The 18,118-nt window shown below is 37.8% G+C and overlaps 1 protein-coding gene across 2 annotated transcripts in view; it reads left to right on the plus strand.

Annotated features, from left to right (window-relative positions):
- Nucleotides 1–18,118, plus strand: part of AP-1sigma (AP-1 complex subunit sigma-2) — a 79,355-nt gene that overhangs the window by 39,707 nt on the left and 21,530 nt on the right. The window contains exon 5 of one of the 2 annotated variants that reach the window (XM_071691105.1): nucleotides 7,695–8,311. The exons of the other annotated variant lie outside the window; for it this stretch is intronic. Within the exon in view, the coding sequence (XP_071547206.1) occupies nucleotides 7,695–7,739 (45 nt within the window). The 3' untranslated portion in view covers nucleotides 7,740–8,311. Of the gene's footprint in view, nucleotides 1–7,694; nucleotides 8,312–18,118 lie in introns of those variants that run through there. 2 annotated transcript variants of the gene reach the window in all.

Below are 18,118 nucleotides of genomic sequence, written 5' to 3' on the forward strand. Positions count from 1 at the left end.
AGTTTGAAAATGGAGTAGATGTAGCTTTCTGTGTAAATAGGAACCAGTGGTTTGGCTTTAGAGTAAATTCATGATAATTTAGTATTAAAAGCATGTTGCTATAAATAGAACACTCATTCAGACTAGTTACCCTTGTCTTCTTGTTCAGCAGGATGGTGCAGACAGATTATTCTTTTTATTCTGTGACCCCAACACTCTTTTGTTATTAAGACATGCTTGTCACAAACACATTCAGCACATTATTGCAGTTCCTTATTCATGGCTTTCCTTTCATTCAGCTTTCGTAAACTTGTTAGATTCACTTTTATGTTCCATTACTTCACATGATGTACAGTACGTGGGACGTTATGGTGTCACCCTTGCCTCTGTCTGTTTTTTAAATCTTTGTATCTCTCTGTGAGCACATCCTTGTTAATGTGATAACTCAAGAACAATACATGGAAGAAACTTCTTGGTCATGACGTAGGTACCCCTGCAAGAGGTGATGAGCTGATAAATGTATGGAGCAAGCAGTTGCATAAATCGTTATTTAAACAAAAACTTATTTTTTTATTATGCAAGTCCTGTACAAACTCAGGAGTGATAGGTAATGGGAAACTCAGATCTTTAACATTTATGTATGAAATATGCATGTGTAAATGCACATAAGTATCATAGCATACAAATTTTTGCAAATTAATGTGCTTTTATTATGTTGAAACATAGCAGGACAGGCAATACAAAGGCCTCATGTTTGTCATTCCTTCCACCTCTAATTTTCTTTAATATGAATTACCCATCTCACCTCCTCTTTCTGCCCTTTATCACTAACATCTTCAGTATTCAGTTTTTTTTTAATTGATCCATAATAGTCAAGCAAAATATCCCACTCTCATTTTTACAATATGTCTTTAGACCCAATCCCTCCACATTACAGTAGACACAAACATCACACAAAAAACATTTGCAGGAGCATCTTCATGAAATTTCACTCTATTGTCCGAGAATGTGTGCAGATGCGCTTGATAAACCTCTTGAAAAGTATGAAGGTCATATCTATCTTTAAGAAAAGAGACTGGACACAGGCACTAAGCTACAGTGATTCCACTGACACATGTATTTCATAAGAGTCTGGAAAAGGTAATTAGAAAGCACGTAGCTTTTTACAAAAGAAAAATTACCCAAGTGAGAGACTGCATGGTTTTATGAAAAGAATGTCATGTAAGAAACCCCTTTTGAGTTGTATGAGAGAGTGAGCTCTGTCTTTGATAGAAGGAAAGCTTGGGTGGATTGACTGTCATAGAGCATTTAAAACTGTACTGCATGGGAGGTTGATTAAGTTGTTGGACCACTAGGCAGGAATAAGGGGGAGACCCCTTCAAAAATGGAAGATTGTCTCATTGGAGAACAAAAGACACATGTCAGAGGATCCTTCTCCAAATGGGTTAAGATTACCAGCAAATTGCCACGGTTCTTTTCTGGGACCATTAATGTTCTTGATTTATGTAAATGACTTGCCTTAAGGTATGGGCTCCATCATGAATATTTTTGCAGATAATGCAAAGGTCATGAAGGAAGTGAAAAGCAAGGTGGACTGCATCAACTTACAAGGGGTCCTAAACAGACTCCAGAGTTGGCCTGATATTTGGTTGGTGAAAATCAAACTGAGCAGCTGTAAAGTAATGAGGGTGGAACAGATTAAAAGAAGGCCTTAATATGATTATTATCGGGTAGGAAATAAATTCCGGATTCTGTGTGTGAGGAATAGTTGGGAGTTGACATCTTTCCTGATATGTTGTCAGAGTCCAGATAACAAGAACAGTTAAAGAGACAAACTATATGCTGGCAAATATTAGAATAGCTCTCAAGTATAGGGATAGGGAAATACTTAGGAGGCAGTTCATATCCTATGCAAAGCCAAAACTAGAATATGCTTCTCAAGGTTTTTCACTGCACCTAAAGAAGATCAAAGAGATAATGGAAAAGGTCCATAAGAGGGCAGCAAAGATGGTACCAGAATTAAGATAGCTTAGTTACAGGGAAAAGATAGAGGCTTAGAATTCACTCATCTTGGAAGAGAGAAGAGTTAGGAGTGGCCTGATCTCACCCTTTTGATTTTAAAACATTGATTACATAGACAGTGAACAGTTTTTCAAAAGATGTAGGGACAGAGCAACCAGAGGACATGACATGAAATCCTGCAAGAAACGTTTTTAGATAAGTTTGGAAACTATGTAAAGAAGTACTTTTTAACATGAGTGGTAGATGAATGGAATAAGATGATGTAGGACATGGTTAGTACAGACAGCATACTTGAATTTATGAAATTGTCAGATGGCAGAGACTGTTCGAGAGATGGGGCCCCACAAATGTAAAGCCATCTCCCTGTAGTATGAATAGGTATTTACAAACAGGTAATTTAACAGCCAGGATGGCTTCAACCAACCACAATCTTCCTTCCACACTATAAATGGCAGTAGACACTGCTCTTCCCCAATCTGATGCTCTGTACATGCCTTCACCCTCTCAATCAATACCCTCCCATATAATTTCCCTGGAATACTCAACAAACTATACCTCTGTAATTTGAGCACTCACTTTTATCCCCTTGTCTTTGTACAATGGCACTATGCAAGCATTCTGCCAATCCTCAGGCACCTCACCATGAGACATACATACATTAAATAACCTTACCAACCAGTCAACAGTACAGTCACCCCCTTTTTTAATAAATTCCACTGCAATACCATCCAAACCCACTGCTTTCATCTTCTGCAAAGCTTTTAATACCTCTTCTCTGTTTACCAAATCATTTTCCCTAACCCTCTCACTTTGCACACCACCTCGACCAAAACACCCTACATCTGCCACTCTATCATCAAACACATTCAACAAACCTTCAAAATACTCACTTCATCTTCTCACATCACCACTACTTGTTATCACCTTCCCATTAGCCCCCTTCACTGATGTTCCCATTTGTTCCCTTGTCTTATGCACTTTATTTACATCCTTCCAAAACATCTTTTTATTCTCCCTAAAATTATTGTTATTATTATTATTATTTATCCCTGGGGATAGGGGAGAAAGAATACTTCCCACGTATTCCCTGCGTGTCGTAGAAGGCGACTAAAAGGGAAGGGAGCGGGGGGCTGGAAATCCTCCCCTCTCGTTTTTTGTTTTTTTTTTAATTTTCCAAAAGAAGGAACAGAGAAGGGGGCCAGGTGAGGATATTCCTTCAAAGGCCCAGTCCTCTGTTCTTAACGCTACCTCGCTATCGCGGGAAATGGCGAATAGTATGAAAAAAAAAAAAAAATATTATTATTATTATTATTATTATTATTATTATTATTATTACTATTATTATATTATTATTATTATTATTATTATTATTATTATTACTATTATTATATTATTATTATTATTATTATTATTATTATTATTATTATTATTATTATTATTATTATTATTTTTTCTTTCAAACTATTCGCCATTTCCCGCATTAGCAAGGTAGCGTTAAGAACAGAGGACTGGGCCTCTGAGGGAATATCCTCACCTGGCCCCCTTCTCTGTTCCTTCTTTTGGAAAATTTAAAAAAAAGAAGAGGGGAGGATTTCCAGCCCCCCGCTCCCTCCCCTTTTAGTCACCTTCTACGACACGCAGGGAAAACGTGGGAAGTATTCTTTCTCTCTCTATCCCCAGGGATATATATATATATATATATATATATATATATATATATATATATATATATATATATTTTTTATTTTTTTTTCTTGCTTTGTCGCTGTCTCCCACGTTTGCGAGGTAGCGCAAGGAAACAGACGAAAGAAATGGCCCAACCCACCCCCATACACATGTATATACATACGTCCACACACGCAAATATACATACCTACACAGCTTTCCATGGTTTACCCCATTATTATTATTATTATTATTATTATTTTTTTTTTTTTTTTCATACTATTCGCCATTTCCCGCGATAGCGAGGTAGCGTTAAGAACAGAGGACTGGGCCTTTGAGGGAAATCCTCACCTGGCCCCCTTCTCTGTTCCTTCTTTTGGAAAATTAAAAAAAAAACGAGAGGGGAGGATTTCCAGCCCCCCGCTCCCTTCCCTTTTAGTCGCCTTCTACGACACGCAGGGAATACGTGGGAAGTATTCTTTCTCCCCTATCCCCATTATTATTATTATTATTATTATTATTATTATTATTATTATATAACTGTAGTACCCCTTGATCAGGGATGTAGTGTACAAGTAGACTTGAGAGAATGACACACTTGGACCATTATGAATGACTGATAGAAATAGGATTATGGTACTGACTGAGTGAAACATTTACAGGAAATTGTGCATAATAGCAAAGTGAATGAATTACAAAATTTACTTGGACTAAAACTCTTACAGTGAGGAGGAACTGAAGTAAATTTGTGAGAACTTGTTTGAATATTCCAAAATCACACAAAGCCAAAACATTTGAGGATCCAGCAGGAAATATACAGATACTTTTTAGTATTTAAAAACAAAATCAAACCTTTAACCTGTTTACTCCTCTAGATGTAGATTTACCTGAGGCGATGAACTCCTCTATATGTAAATATACACCTCAAGTTTCATACTTGGATTTCAAGGCTACCCTTCAGGCATGGGTGGTTGCCAAGTTGGCAGTGTGTGATAATTTTTCCCCATTGTATGTAAGGCTGTAGCCTTACCAAATGCAGCACATTCCCATGAGTTTTCTAGCAAAGAAATTGAGTGGCCATAGCTAGATTTAGAAGACCAGGAAGATGGTCCTGGATTACTATACAATTATGATGTCTTTTTATTGTTTGGAGAGTGATTTTATGGGCTTTGACTCCTCCAGCATTGAAATTTCACCAAGATGGGGTGGTAGAAGTTTCTAGCACAAGTGGAGGCAGTGCTTCCAATGCCTACTTGCTTTTAACAACACTGCATATGACTGGTGCAGTTAGTTTGAAAAAATTATCAGTGAATCACATTGATAATAACAAGAAAAGGTTTATTATATAAGATAAAGTGTATTAGTAATCAGTAATCACTCTTCGGTGTAGGTAAAATGAATGATAAAACATTCTTAGTGGCAGCTCACTTGACAGTAAGGCGTTACTATCACACTTTTTAGTGTTTTGTTTGGACAACTGTAAAACTTCTACACATTATTAGTTTGATAATTGAGAATGAAATATACTCCTGAAGTGATTTTTTTATCAGTAATTTGAATTTCATTGGAATTGTAAAGTTTAATACATTTTCTTATGTAACTTGAAAAACATGAGATTCTCTGGGTTGGAAAGGAAACCCAGTTGTTGATTAAAAACAGGTCTAGATAAGTCTAAGATAAGCAACTATTTATTATCTGTGGGAGCAAAGTGTAGCAGTATTTTGAAACAATCAATATATATGGTAAATCATTTACACTAACCTTGCCTCATGGCAAAATCTTGTTCTAGTCACTCATAGATAGGTATACAGTCCCTTTCTCTTCCTTTTGTACACACTTGGTGGGCTTTCCTTCTTCATTGATTGTTATCTCAGTATCATGATCATTGTGTCACTTTGTGCCAATTCTTTTTTGTAAGAGTACAGTTGGCAAATTATCTCTACATCAGAGTGCAGTGTGCTAGTTTGTGTGCATTTGTGATTGTTTGAATGTATGTCAGTTATTGTACATGTATTTATTTGCCTAAGAGGAGATTTGTTTTTATTACCTATTTATACTTTACAGTCATGTGGCACCATCTCATGAGCTTTCTCTATTGTCATACAACTACTTAAACTGATGTATCTTGTCCACATTCACAGTCTCATAATACAGTTTATTCCAATTATCCACTACCCTTATACAATAAAAGTACTTCTTTACATCTTTTCTAAGAAGTTGCTTGCTTAATTTCATGCTATGGTCTCTTGTTCTTTTGTTGCTTCTTTCAAATAACTTTTCATAGTCTACTTCATCAAGTTGGTTTAAAAACTTAAGTGGTGTGATCAGGTCACCACTTACTTTTTTCTCCTCCATGGTTAACAAATTGAAGGCCTCTATCCTCTCTCTGTAATTCTGCTCTTAATTTTGATACCATTTTTCTTGCCTTTCTCAGGACTTTCTGTAGTCTTTGATTGCATTGATCAAACTTGTGAAGCATTTTCTTGTCTTGGCCTAACCGTGATTGGTCATTTTCTTATGTCTTGATTATAACCACCAGTTCTTTTTATATCTCAGTGATTGTGTTTGGTAGTTCTGCAGCCTCCAGTAATCTTTTGATGAGCATTTCCTCTTTCCCTTTTCCTCTGTATCTGGCATATGGCCTTCATCCAGTCCAAAAGTAATCAAAGATTTATGTCTGTCAACCTCCTGGTTTACTAATCTTTCTAACTTCCGTGCTACTCACTTTATGGCTATGTCCATAAGTTTTGATTCAACTCTGTGTCTCTGGCTTTCTCTGCAATCCCTGTTTTTGTTAACAAGCACAGATCCTGTAGGCTCTTCACTTCCTAAACTTTCATTTGTTGGACCATAGATTCTCCTGATTGTTCTGTGTAGTGGTGTATGTTATATTGCAGTTTCACATAATCTCTGCAACTCTTGCAATATCCCCAGGTTTTTATCCCACAGCATCACTCATTATGTTCTGATTCCATTGACCAGCCCCAGAAACTGCCCCTTCTCCCCCTCTTTGTCTACTATTTTTATTAGTTTCCATCAGTATTATGGACATCGCCTGTTAAACATTCTCTGAAACATCCAGAATAGCACCTTCTAACCTTTCCTGCTCTTTCATCATTCTTCCTTTTTTCCTTTTGGTATGTACCCACTAAACCCCTCACCTGATGCAATACTGTGTTCACAGTCATATATTCTAATACTTGATTCCCTGAGTTTTTCTCTCATCTCATAACGTGTACACACACACACACACACACACACACACACACACACACACACACACACACACACACACACACACACACACCACACACACACACACACAACACACACACACACACACACACACACACACACACACACACACACATACGACCCATAAATTAATTCCTTAGTTTTTATATCTTTCTCTGTTAATTTTCCATCCTGTTTTTTAGTAATTTCCCATAACGTCTCTAAACTTTAGTTCTCTGCTAATTCATCCTTCATTTCTTCCTCTTGTCTTTTCCTTGTGGATCTAATCACTGTTGACTGGTTTTGATATTTTCCCTTCTTTGAATTCATACCTGATTACTGTCCAGTTTGTGAGTGTATGTGCATTTGTTCAAAAAGAGGAAGTGAGATTGGCACTATTAAGTAGATTATGAATATTCGTAGTGTTGAATCAAACATTGTCAAGTTTTTTTGTTTTTTTCCCCAGTGGACTGCACCAGTTTAAGAAGTTAGGTTTTCTTAGAAAAGACACTTGCTTTTGAGATGCTTGCTTAAAGTGTTGCATCTTTAAATCTCATCCTTTGTGCCAAACATTTTGCAAACAAAGATGATTGTGTTGAAATATATGATATTTTCTAAAAGGTAACTGTTACTACAGTGGCAAATGCATCCTTTCAGACTTTGTCGTTTTGATAATACAGGCACTGTATGATAAACCCAAGAAAGAAATTTTGAGTGTATTTATTTCTTTGGTTGCCACTCTCATTTGAGAGTTTCTCTGTATTAATATGGTTTTCCCTTCCTCCCCCTTCTAGGATGAAATCGTGGAAATGGCCCTTAGGGACATGGGTCTTATTTGAGGGTCATGTAACATAATTCTGATTTGGTCACAAAGATTTGATTGAACAGATTTTCACAAGCTACATAGGTAACATTAACTTGGTAAGTTTAGCATTCCTGTAATGATTTTATTTGAAAAAAGAAATCAGCACAATAAATGTTCTTAAAAGAAGATTATATATCTGGGATATATTCATTCTGGGGAAGCTAATTCTGGCTCTAAAGTATACCTAAGGACAAAATGTGGTAGCCTGGTTAAGTTTGAAACATGAACTGTGATTGGTGATTCTGATATTGAATGGAAATTTTTCTCTATACATTTAAGCTGCCATGCATAACATGGACATGAACCATTGATACACTAATTTTTTCTTCGTGTTGAAATTGTTATCTGTGTAGTTACCTTAGTTCAAGAATTAGAATCTGAGTAGTAAGTTTTTAACATCTTATAATAGTATTGCAAGTTATCTCATGTATTATCTTCTTTATGAATCTAATTGGCTGTCTTTGGCTTGTCAAATTTCGGTGGTGGTTTAGGCTTTTATATATGGTCTTTTGTGACCAAGTGCTGAAATAAATGTAACATGTACAACCAAGCATTTTTCTTCTCCCATATCTGTCTGTATGTATAATGTTTCTGGTACTCTTTTCTTGAATTGCTGGTAATAGCAATGTAGGAAATAATAGATTTTAGGTAGTACTTTTGTAATGCTCATTTTAGTTATAGATTGTAAACCTGAATATGTTTGGAACTTGTACATACAACCTTTTATTTATAGTCTTGTAGAAGTGTGTGCCAGTTGAGAGCATTTGCTTCTTAATGATTGAGCTTCATTTTAATTTTTTTACATCCCAATTAAGACTACCATAATGTGTGATATTTGTACTAATTCTCAGTTCTCTTTACCTGCTTCTTTTGTATTTTGATCATCTCCTTCCAGAATCTTTGCTCTCTGCTTTGCCATGACATCTTTTTATTACACAACCATTTGAAGAGAAGTCCACAAATCACAAACCTTAACCCTGTTAGCATGACATGCCATTATTTCTGTTATGGTTATACTTAAAAGGGGCACATAGAGAATATGTACATGGAGTAAGTGCAATTGCTTGAAATAGCATAAACTTCATTTTGGATTAAAAAGTGGCTTACATTTCAGAATTAGGATTCACCAAATGCAGTATAATTTCTGCAATAAGATTTTTGGGGTATAAACTCCCAGTTAATCATGCAATTTTGTCCAACTTTTTTTTGCATTAAATGGCAGCATACTGTAGTATTATTTGCTGAATAACCATGAAGATATCAGTAAGATACTTAATCATTCTCACAGTTACACTGGGTAACTATTCAAGACATGCTTTTGGCACCTGTACCATTATTTTTTTCTGCCTCAGCTGGAAAACTTTTTCATAGTTGTAAACTAAGGCATTTTCTTTATTTGTTCATGGCTCAGTGAGCCAAGGTTTTTGATTCTCTTGGACAGACATATTAATCCTTAGCCACAAGCCACAAAGATTTTTAGCTGAAAACCTAGGTGTTCATTTATTTGATGAAAGAATAAGAATGAGGGAGTCTGAGAATTTATTCTGAAAGACAAGAATGCTGTGTATATTCTATAGCTATCATTGTACATTTCCGGGACCCATTTCATGGGGCTCCTGCAGCTTCAAGTTTGCACTCTAGTCAGTAGCAGAAAAATGACAAGCTTCTTTGGAGTGAGAAGTTCCCATCTACCTCAGCGAAATTGTACTCCTTTTCATCTGCTGATAATGATACAACCTTGTTAAATATGACTTTCCACTTGCAGTGTAGCCTCATGTTGGCAGAGTCCAATCATATATATAGACATACTTTCTGCCCCAAGATTCCTTCTTTCATTATGAGGCTTCTGCAGTGCTCAAGTAGCTGGCCACATCCACCATCTAAGGCCTTAGTTCATAGAATGTACTAATGTGTGCCTATGAGCAGAGAGTACAGAACAATTGAAAAGCAAGTGCTTGGTGTCTTTGTTGGGAAAGTTGCATCATGGGCAAGAAGGGTCTTGGGATATTTTGAAAAAGTGTTCGATTTTTTTCAGTATGAGTTTGTACTTTGTTGATGTCATGGTTTTTTGGGAATGTAGGATCTATGAGTAGGGGTCTGGTGTTGTTGCATAGAATTAAGTGCAGAGCATGTTAAAGTGAGACTGTTTGGAGGATTTTTTTCCCCCAATGTGAAGTTGTAGTGTTTGTAGTTGCTAGGCAGCTAGGGATGGTTCCCAGTGCCCTATTTTTTGTGTTTTGCAGCTTTGTTTTATTGCTTTTAAGAAGGTGGAAGACCAGGCAGAGCAGGCATAGTTTAAAGTAGAGTGGTTGATTTGTTGTATGGATATGAAGGGATTCTTTTTCTTGTCCAAACCTGTTGGCAGATAAGTTTTCCTAGGGCATTTAGTGTGTTTTGCTTTTGTTAGTCATGTCATTGGTGTGAGGAGTGAATGTCAATGTGTGTTGTATGAGATTCATAGTTTTGCTTAGTGAGATACTGTCCATTCAAGGTGACTGGAGGATGTGAGCTGGATTCATATCCCCACAGTCTTCAATCACTTTTTTAAGTGATTGAAGACTGTGGGGATACAGACATTTGAGTCATTGTTCCAGTTGTATGATATTTGACATTGCTACTTTGGTGTCAGGGTTTTGTTATGTAATTGTGAGGTCATCTGCATATGAAAGGACTTTCTTGATGATGTTTGCCTGAGGTATTGGAATTTCGTATAGGAAGAGATTGTAGAGTTTGTTTTAGAATTAAGCAAACTGTGAGTGATTCTGGCATGACAGCAGACAATGAAATATGTCAACTACCTTTTGTTATTGTTGTGGAGGATGGTGTCAAGTATTTTTTGTGTGAATATGTGTTATGGGACAGTGTCAAATGCTTTGTTTATGTCTGTTGCCATTTGAACTGTGTGGGAGGGTGGTTGTGGTTGGTTGAATCCACTTAGGATATGTTCTGTGAGCTCAGTGTGTAGTGTGGCAGTGGAGTGTTTAGGTCTGAAGCCTTGTTGCCTAGCTAAGAGTAGGAAGTTTTGCTTGACTCTGTTATGTTTCTTTTTTTTCAGTTTGGATACTGAAGATAGAAGTGATATAGTCCAGTATGAGGAAGGGGAGTTGGGTGGTTTGGAGGATTTTATGACTGGTATTATGTTTACAAGTTTCTATATGTTTGGTTGCAAATTGGCCATGGTGTTTTATATGAAAATTCAACATGTCCTCAAGGCCTGTAACAGGATAGTCCTTTAAGGTAGTAATTACAGTGCTTGTATCAGTGGGAGTGAAGGGTGGTTGAGCAGTTATTTCTTGATAGATTTTGTTTAAGTTGTTTATGACATTCATGTTTATAGGGTGTGATTGGTTTGTAACTGATTTCTGAGTAATGCCTCATGAGTATATTTGTGTGTTCTTTGGGTGAACAGATTTTATTGGAATGGGTTATAAGTGCTAGACTGGTGTGATAAGTGATGTTTCTCTTTAAAGCTTGCAAGGGTTGGTTGCTGTGGGTCTTGTGGTTCACTTTTTAGTTTGTCTTTCAGTGATTATGTTAGTGTTAGTGTTATTTAGGGTTTTGATATGTTCTTAGATTTCTATCAATGGTGAGTGGTTCTGTCTGAGCTGGTTTCTTTGCTTTACAAGGTGTATAACTTGTGTGCCCTTGTGATATGTGCTTTTTTTCTGGCTTAGAGATGCCAATGAAGTGTGAGGTTGCATGGTTTCAGGATATGAAATTGTCTATACTGAAGTTTTGGAGCTTTGTTCCCATGCACAGTGTGAAAGCTGGCCATCTCCAATATGGTCTCCCTGTTCTTGTTCCCTCCACTTCTGACACACATATCCTCTTTGTCAACCTTTCCTCACTTAATCTCTCATTATGTCTAGATCATTTGAGCACACCCTCTTTGGCTTTCTCAACCACACTCTTTTTTATGAAGTTGACAAGATCTTTTACAACAGTTTATGGGCAAAAGCATCAAACCTAGATAAGTATATTATCAATCTTTCATCCTATACTTTAACCCAGGATGAAAAAAATTGCTCTGGGATTTGGCCAGTGATAATACTTCTAGGTACAGTGATATGCTGCATAGATTCCTCAGAGCCATTGAAAACCTCAAGAAAAATTAAGATATTCATATCAGAAAATCATATAAGACTAGTCAATTCATGATTTTGAATACAGTGACCTGTAGATGTAAACTTCAGGATCTTTTAAATGATAGTAAAACATATGCAAGATTAACATCCAGTCCCCCTAATAATAAAGTCCTTCAACTCTAGATTCAACCGTTTGTTATAAACACCAGGCCTTTGAGAGGTCAGTAAGGATGATTAATCCCTCTCTTCCTTATACATATGGTCATCCTAAAGTTCACAAAGATGTCCCCTCAGATCAATTATCTCCTTTGTTATTCTTCTGGTTATAGATTACCCAGATGGTTAGCTAAACATCTTAGCAATGTTCAAGGTAAGATGTCTCCATCACATGTTATTGATAGTTGAGATTTTGTAAACAGGGCTAGGAACATTAATTTGCCTGAGCATAAACTCAGTTTTGATGTGAATTCCCTTTTCACTTAAATCCCCATTGATGAAACCATGACATACCTAAGGAAGAAATTACCTGATTTCAGTCTTGCCTTACCCCTGCACATACAAACTTTTATTGACTTAATTGAGCTTTGTGTTTCCAATAATGTTTTCTGAGATGATGAAGGTAATTTTTATAGACAGAAATTTGGTCTTGCCATGAGAAATCCCCTAGTCCTATCCTATGTAACTTATTCATGGAATCCTTTGAGACTGAAATTATGACTTCAATCAGTAATCAACCAAAAATCTCGTTTCCTTATGGTCATCTTTCCAAGACTGTGATGTTTTCTGTAATGAATTAGATGATTTTCATCCCACCGTCAGATTCAAGTTTGAATGGGGAAAGAAGGCAAATTGCTGTTCGTTGATGTGTTGATAACTGGGCAATCTGATCACTTGTCCTTCAAGATCTGCAGGAACCATACCAACTCTGAGAGCTTATAATTTATCTATTTATTGATTATACTTTGTCGCTGTCTCCCACATTAGCGAGGTAGCGCAAGGAAACAGACGAAAGAATGGCCCAACCCACCCACATGCACATGTATATACATAGACGACCACACATGCACATATACATACCTATACATTTCAATGTATACATACATATATATACACAGACATATACACATGTACATGTTTATACATGCTGCCTTCATCCCCTCCCCCCGCACGTGCATGAGGTACCTCTAGGAAAAGCTATGTTCATTATTTTTCAATATACCAGTCTTCTGTGAAAATGTCAGTAGATATGTCTATGTTTTAAGAGCATTACAGATATGTGATCCCATAAGTGTGGTAGACAAATATAGGCATGTGAGGCTTATCTTTAGGCAGTTATGTTATCCTAAGTGGTTTGTGAATAAGGCTTATTGGAAAGCTAGGAAGACATTTTATGCATCTAGTAACAAAAATTTGGAAAAGGATGATTGGTCTAAATGTTTTGTGTTGCTCTATTCTCCTAACATGGCTAATGTAAGACAGGTACTAAAAAAACAGTGTTTTTAATGTTGACTTCCAGTACAATAGCGCTATCAGTAAGACCTGAATTAAAAGTAGGCCAAATTATCCAAAAATTGGTAGTTTACACTGTCAAATGTAAGACATGTAAAGATGTATACATTGGCCAGACCAGTAAAACAGTAACAGAGATGCTATTGGTACCATTATTCAGGACACAGGAATGACCACAAAAATGCAATCACTAAACACTGTCATGAAAACAATCACCCTGCAGAACTTAAAAACCCAGTCACATTGTACCTCTCTTCTGATTATGCTACTTGTAATACTATTACTAAGACCTGGTTTGTTCCAAAGTAACTTTAAAGCACATTCTATTGTCAACCAAATCATTATCATTATGAAAGAATTATCAAGAAATGATAACATAAGAAAAATAGTTGAACACACGTCTTGTTACTCAGGCCAACCGCCTTAACCACAAAGCAACACCCAACTTTCCCTTTAATGGTCAGGCTGGTGTTTAGTTGAGATTGGAAGAGGAGAGATGGAATTTTTGTGCTGGTGTGGGGATTTAGAAACTTTATGAATTATTTGCACTTGATGAGGTGGATTATCTCCATGAAACATTTCGTGCTGTATGTATAGAAAAATTACATATTAAATAAAGATTATCTGAACTCCTACTATATTGTGATTTCACTTTCATATATATATATATATATATATATATATATATATATATATATATATATATATATATATATATATATTTTTTTTTGCTTTGTCGCTGTCTCCCGCGTTTGCGAGGTAGCACAAGGAAACAGACGAAAGAAATGGCCCAACCCACCCCCATACACATGTATATACATACGTCCACACACGCAAATATACATACCTACACAGCTATCCATGGTTTACCCCAGACGCTTCACATGCCTTGATTCAATCCACTGACAGCACGTCAACCCCGGTATACCACATCGCTCCAATTCACTCTATTCCTTGCCCTCCTTTCACCCTCCAGCATGTTCAGGCCCCGATCACACAAAATCTTTTTCACTCCATCTTTCCACCTCCAATTTGGTCTCCCTCTTCTCCTCGTTCCCTCCACCTCCGACACATATATCCTCTTGGTCAATCTTTCCTCACTCATTCTCTCCATGTGCCCAAACCATTTCAAAACACCCTCTTCTGCTCTCTCAACCACACTCTTTTTATTTCCACACATCTCTCTTACCCTTACGTTACTTACTCGATCAAACCACCTCACACCACACATTGTCCTCAAACATCTCATTTCCAGCACATCCATCCTCCTGCGCACAACTCTATCCATAGCCCACGCCTCGCAACCATACAACATTGTTGGAACCACTATTCCTTCAAACATACCCATTTTTGCTTTCCGAGATAATGTTCTCGACTTCCACACATTCTTCAAGGCTCCCAGAATTTTCGCCCCCTCCCCCACCCTATAATCCACTTCCGCTTCCATGGTTCCATCCGCTGCCAGATCCACTCCCAGATATCTAAAACACTTCACTTCCTCCAGTTTTTCTCCATTCAAACTCACCTCCCAATTGACTTGACCCTCAACCTTACTGTACCTAATAACCTTGCTCTTATTCACATTTACTCTTAACTTTCTTCTTTCACACACTTTACCAAACTCAGTCACCAGCTTCTGCTGTTTCTCACATGAATCAGCCACCAGCGCTGTATCATCAGCGAACAACAACTGACTCACTTCCCAAGCTCTCTCATCCCCAACAGGGATAATATATATATATATTATCCCTGGGGATAGGGGAGAAAGAATACTTCCCATGTATTCCCTGCATGTCGTAGAAGGCGACTAAAAGGGAAGGGAGCAGGGGGCTAGAAATCCTCCCCTCTTTTTTTTCCTTTTTTCCCAAAGAAGGAACAGAGAAGGGGGCCAGATGAGGATATTCCCTCAAAGGCCCAGTCCTCCATTCTTAACGCTACCTCGCTAATGCGGGAAATGGCGAATAGTATGAAAGAAAAAAAAAAGAAATATATATATATATATATATATATATATATATATATATATATATATATATATATATATATATATATACCAACTCTGAGAGCTTATATTTTATCTATTTATTGATTATACTTTGTCGCTGTCTCCCACATTAGCGAGGTAGCGCAAGGAAACAGACGAAAGAATGGCCCAACCCACCCACATGCACATGTATATACATAGACGACCACACATGCACATATACATATACATATACATATACATACCTATACATTTGTGGGAGTATGTGATAGAATGTAAGAAAGTAAATTCTCGATTAATATGGGTAAAACTGAAAGTTGATGGAGAGAGATGGGTGATTATTGGTGCATATGCACCCGTGCATGAGAAGAAAGATCATGAGAGACATGTGTTTTGGGAGCAGCTGAATGAGTGTGTTAGTGTTTTTGATGCACGAGACCGGGTTATAGTGATGGGTGATTTGAATGCAAAGGTGAGTAATGTGGCAGTTGAGGGAATAATTGGTATACATGGGGTGTTCAGTGTTGTAAATGGAAATGGTGAAGAGCTTGTAGATTTATGTGCTGAAAAAGGACTGGTGATTGGGAATACCTGGTTTAAAAAGCGAGATATGCATAAGTATACGTATGTAAGTAGGAGAGATGGCCAGAGAGCGTTATTGGATTACGTGTTAATTGACAGGCACGCGAAAGAGAGACTTATGGATGTTAATGTGCTGAGAGGTGCAACTGGAGGGATGTCTGATCATTATCTTGTGGAGGCTAAGGTGAAGATTCGTATGGGTTTTCTGAAAAGAAGAGTGAATGTTGGGGTGAAGAGGGTGGTGAGAGTAAGTGAGCTTGGGAAGGAGACTTGTGTGAGGAAGTACCAGGAGAGACTGAGTACAGAATGGAAAAAGGTGAGAACAATGGAAGTAAGGGGAGTGGGGGAGGAATGGGATGTATTTAGGGAATCAGTGATGGATTGCGCAAAAGATGCTTGTGGCATGAGAAGAGTGGGAGGTGGGTTGATTAGCAAGGGTAGTGAGTGGTGGGATGAAGAAGTAAGGTTATTAGTGAAAGAGAAGAGAGAGGCATTTGGACGATTTTTGCAGGGAAAAAATGCAACTGAGTGGGAGATGTATAAAAGAAAGAGACAGGAGGTCAAGAGAAAGGTGCAAGAGGTGAAAAAGAGGGCAAATGAGAGTTGGGATGAGAGAGTGTCATTAGATTTTAGGGAAAATAAAAAGATGTTCTGGAAGGAGGTAAATAAAGTGCGTAAGACAAGGGAGCAAATGGGAACTTCAGTGAAGGGCGCAAATGGGGAGGTGATAACAAGTAGTGGTGATGTGAGAAGGAGATGGAGTGAGTATTTTGAAGGTTTGTTGAATGTGTTTGATGATAGAGTGGCAGATATAGGGTGTTTTGGTCGAGGTGGTGTGCAAAGTGAGAGGGTTAGGGTAAATGATTTGGTAAACAGAGAAGAGGTAGTAAAAGCTTTGCGGAAGATGAAAGCCGGCAAGGCAGCAGGTTTGGATGGTATTGCAGTGGAATTTATTAAAAAAGGGGGTGACTGTATTGTTGACTGGTCGGTAAGGTTATTTAATGTATGTATGACTCATGGTGAGGTGCCTGAGGATTGGCGGAATGCGTGCATAGTGCCATTGTACAAAGGCAAAGGGGATAAGAGTGAGTGCTCAAATTATAGAGGTATAAGTTTGTTGAGTATTCCTGGTAAATTATATGGGAGGGTATTGATTGAAAGGGTGAAGGCATGTACAGAGCATCAGATTGGGGAAGAGCAGTGTGGTTTCAGAAGTGGTAGAGGATGTGTGGATCAGGTGTTTGCTTTGAAGAATGTATGTGAGAAATACTTAGAAAAGCAAATGGATTTGTATGTAGCATTTATGGATCTGGAGAAGGCATATGATAGAGTTGATAGAGATGCTCTGTGGAAGGTATTAAGAATATATGGTGTGGGAGGAAAGTTGTTAGAAGCAGTGAAAAGTTTTTATCGAGGATGTAAGGCATGTGTACGTGTAGGAAGAGAGGAAAGTGATTGGTTCTCAGTGAATGTAGGTTTGGGGCAGGGGTGCGTGATGTCTCCATGGTTGTTTAATTTGTTTATGGATGGGGTTGTTAGGTTTGCGGCAGGGGTGTGTGATGTCTCCATGGTTGTTTAATTTGTTTATGGATGGGGTTGTTAGGGAGGTGAATGCAAGAGTTTTGGAAAGAGGGGCAAGTATAAAGTCTGTTGTGGATGAGAGAGCTTGGGAAGTGAGTCAGTTGTTGTTCGCTGATGATACAGCGCTGGTGGCTGATTCATGTGAGAAACTGCAGAAGCTGGTGACTGAGTTTGGAAAAGTGTGTGAAAGAAGAAAGTTAAGAGTAAATGTGAATAAGAGCAAGGTTATTAGGTACAGTAGGGTTGAGGGTCAAGTCAATTGGGAGGTAAGTTTGAATGGAGAAAAACTGGAGGAAGTAAAGTGTTTTAGATATTTGTGAGTGGATCTGGCAGCGGATGGAACCATGGAAGCGGAAGTGGATCATAGGGTGGGGGAGGGGGCGAAAATCCTGGGAGCCTTGAAGAATGTGTGGAAGTCGAGAACATTATCTCGGAAAGCAAAAATGGGTATGTTTGAAGGAATAGTGGTTCCAACAATGTTGTATGGTTGCGAGGCGTGGGCTATGGATAGAGTTGTGTGCAGGAGGGTGGATGTGCTGGAAATGAGATGTTTGATGACAATGTGTGGTGTGAGGTGGTTTGATCGAGTAAGTAACGTAAGGGTAAGAGAGA

Source organism: Panulirus ornatus, chromosome 50 (genome assembly GCF_036320965.1).
Source record: "Panulirus ornatus isolate Po-2019 chromosome 50, ASM3632096v1, whole genome shotgun sequence".
Classification (NCBI taxonomy): domain Eukaryota; kingdom Metazoa; phylum Arthropoda; class Malacostraca; order Decapoda; family Palinuridae; genus Panulirus; species Panulirus ornatus.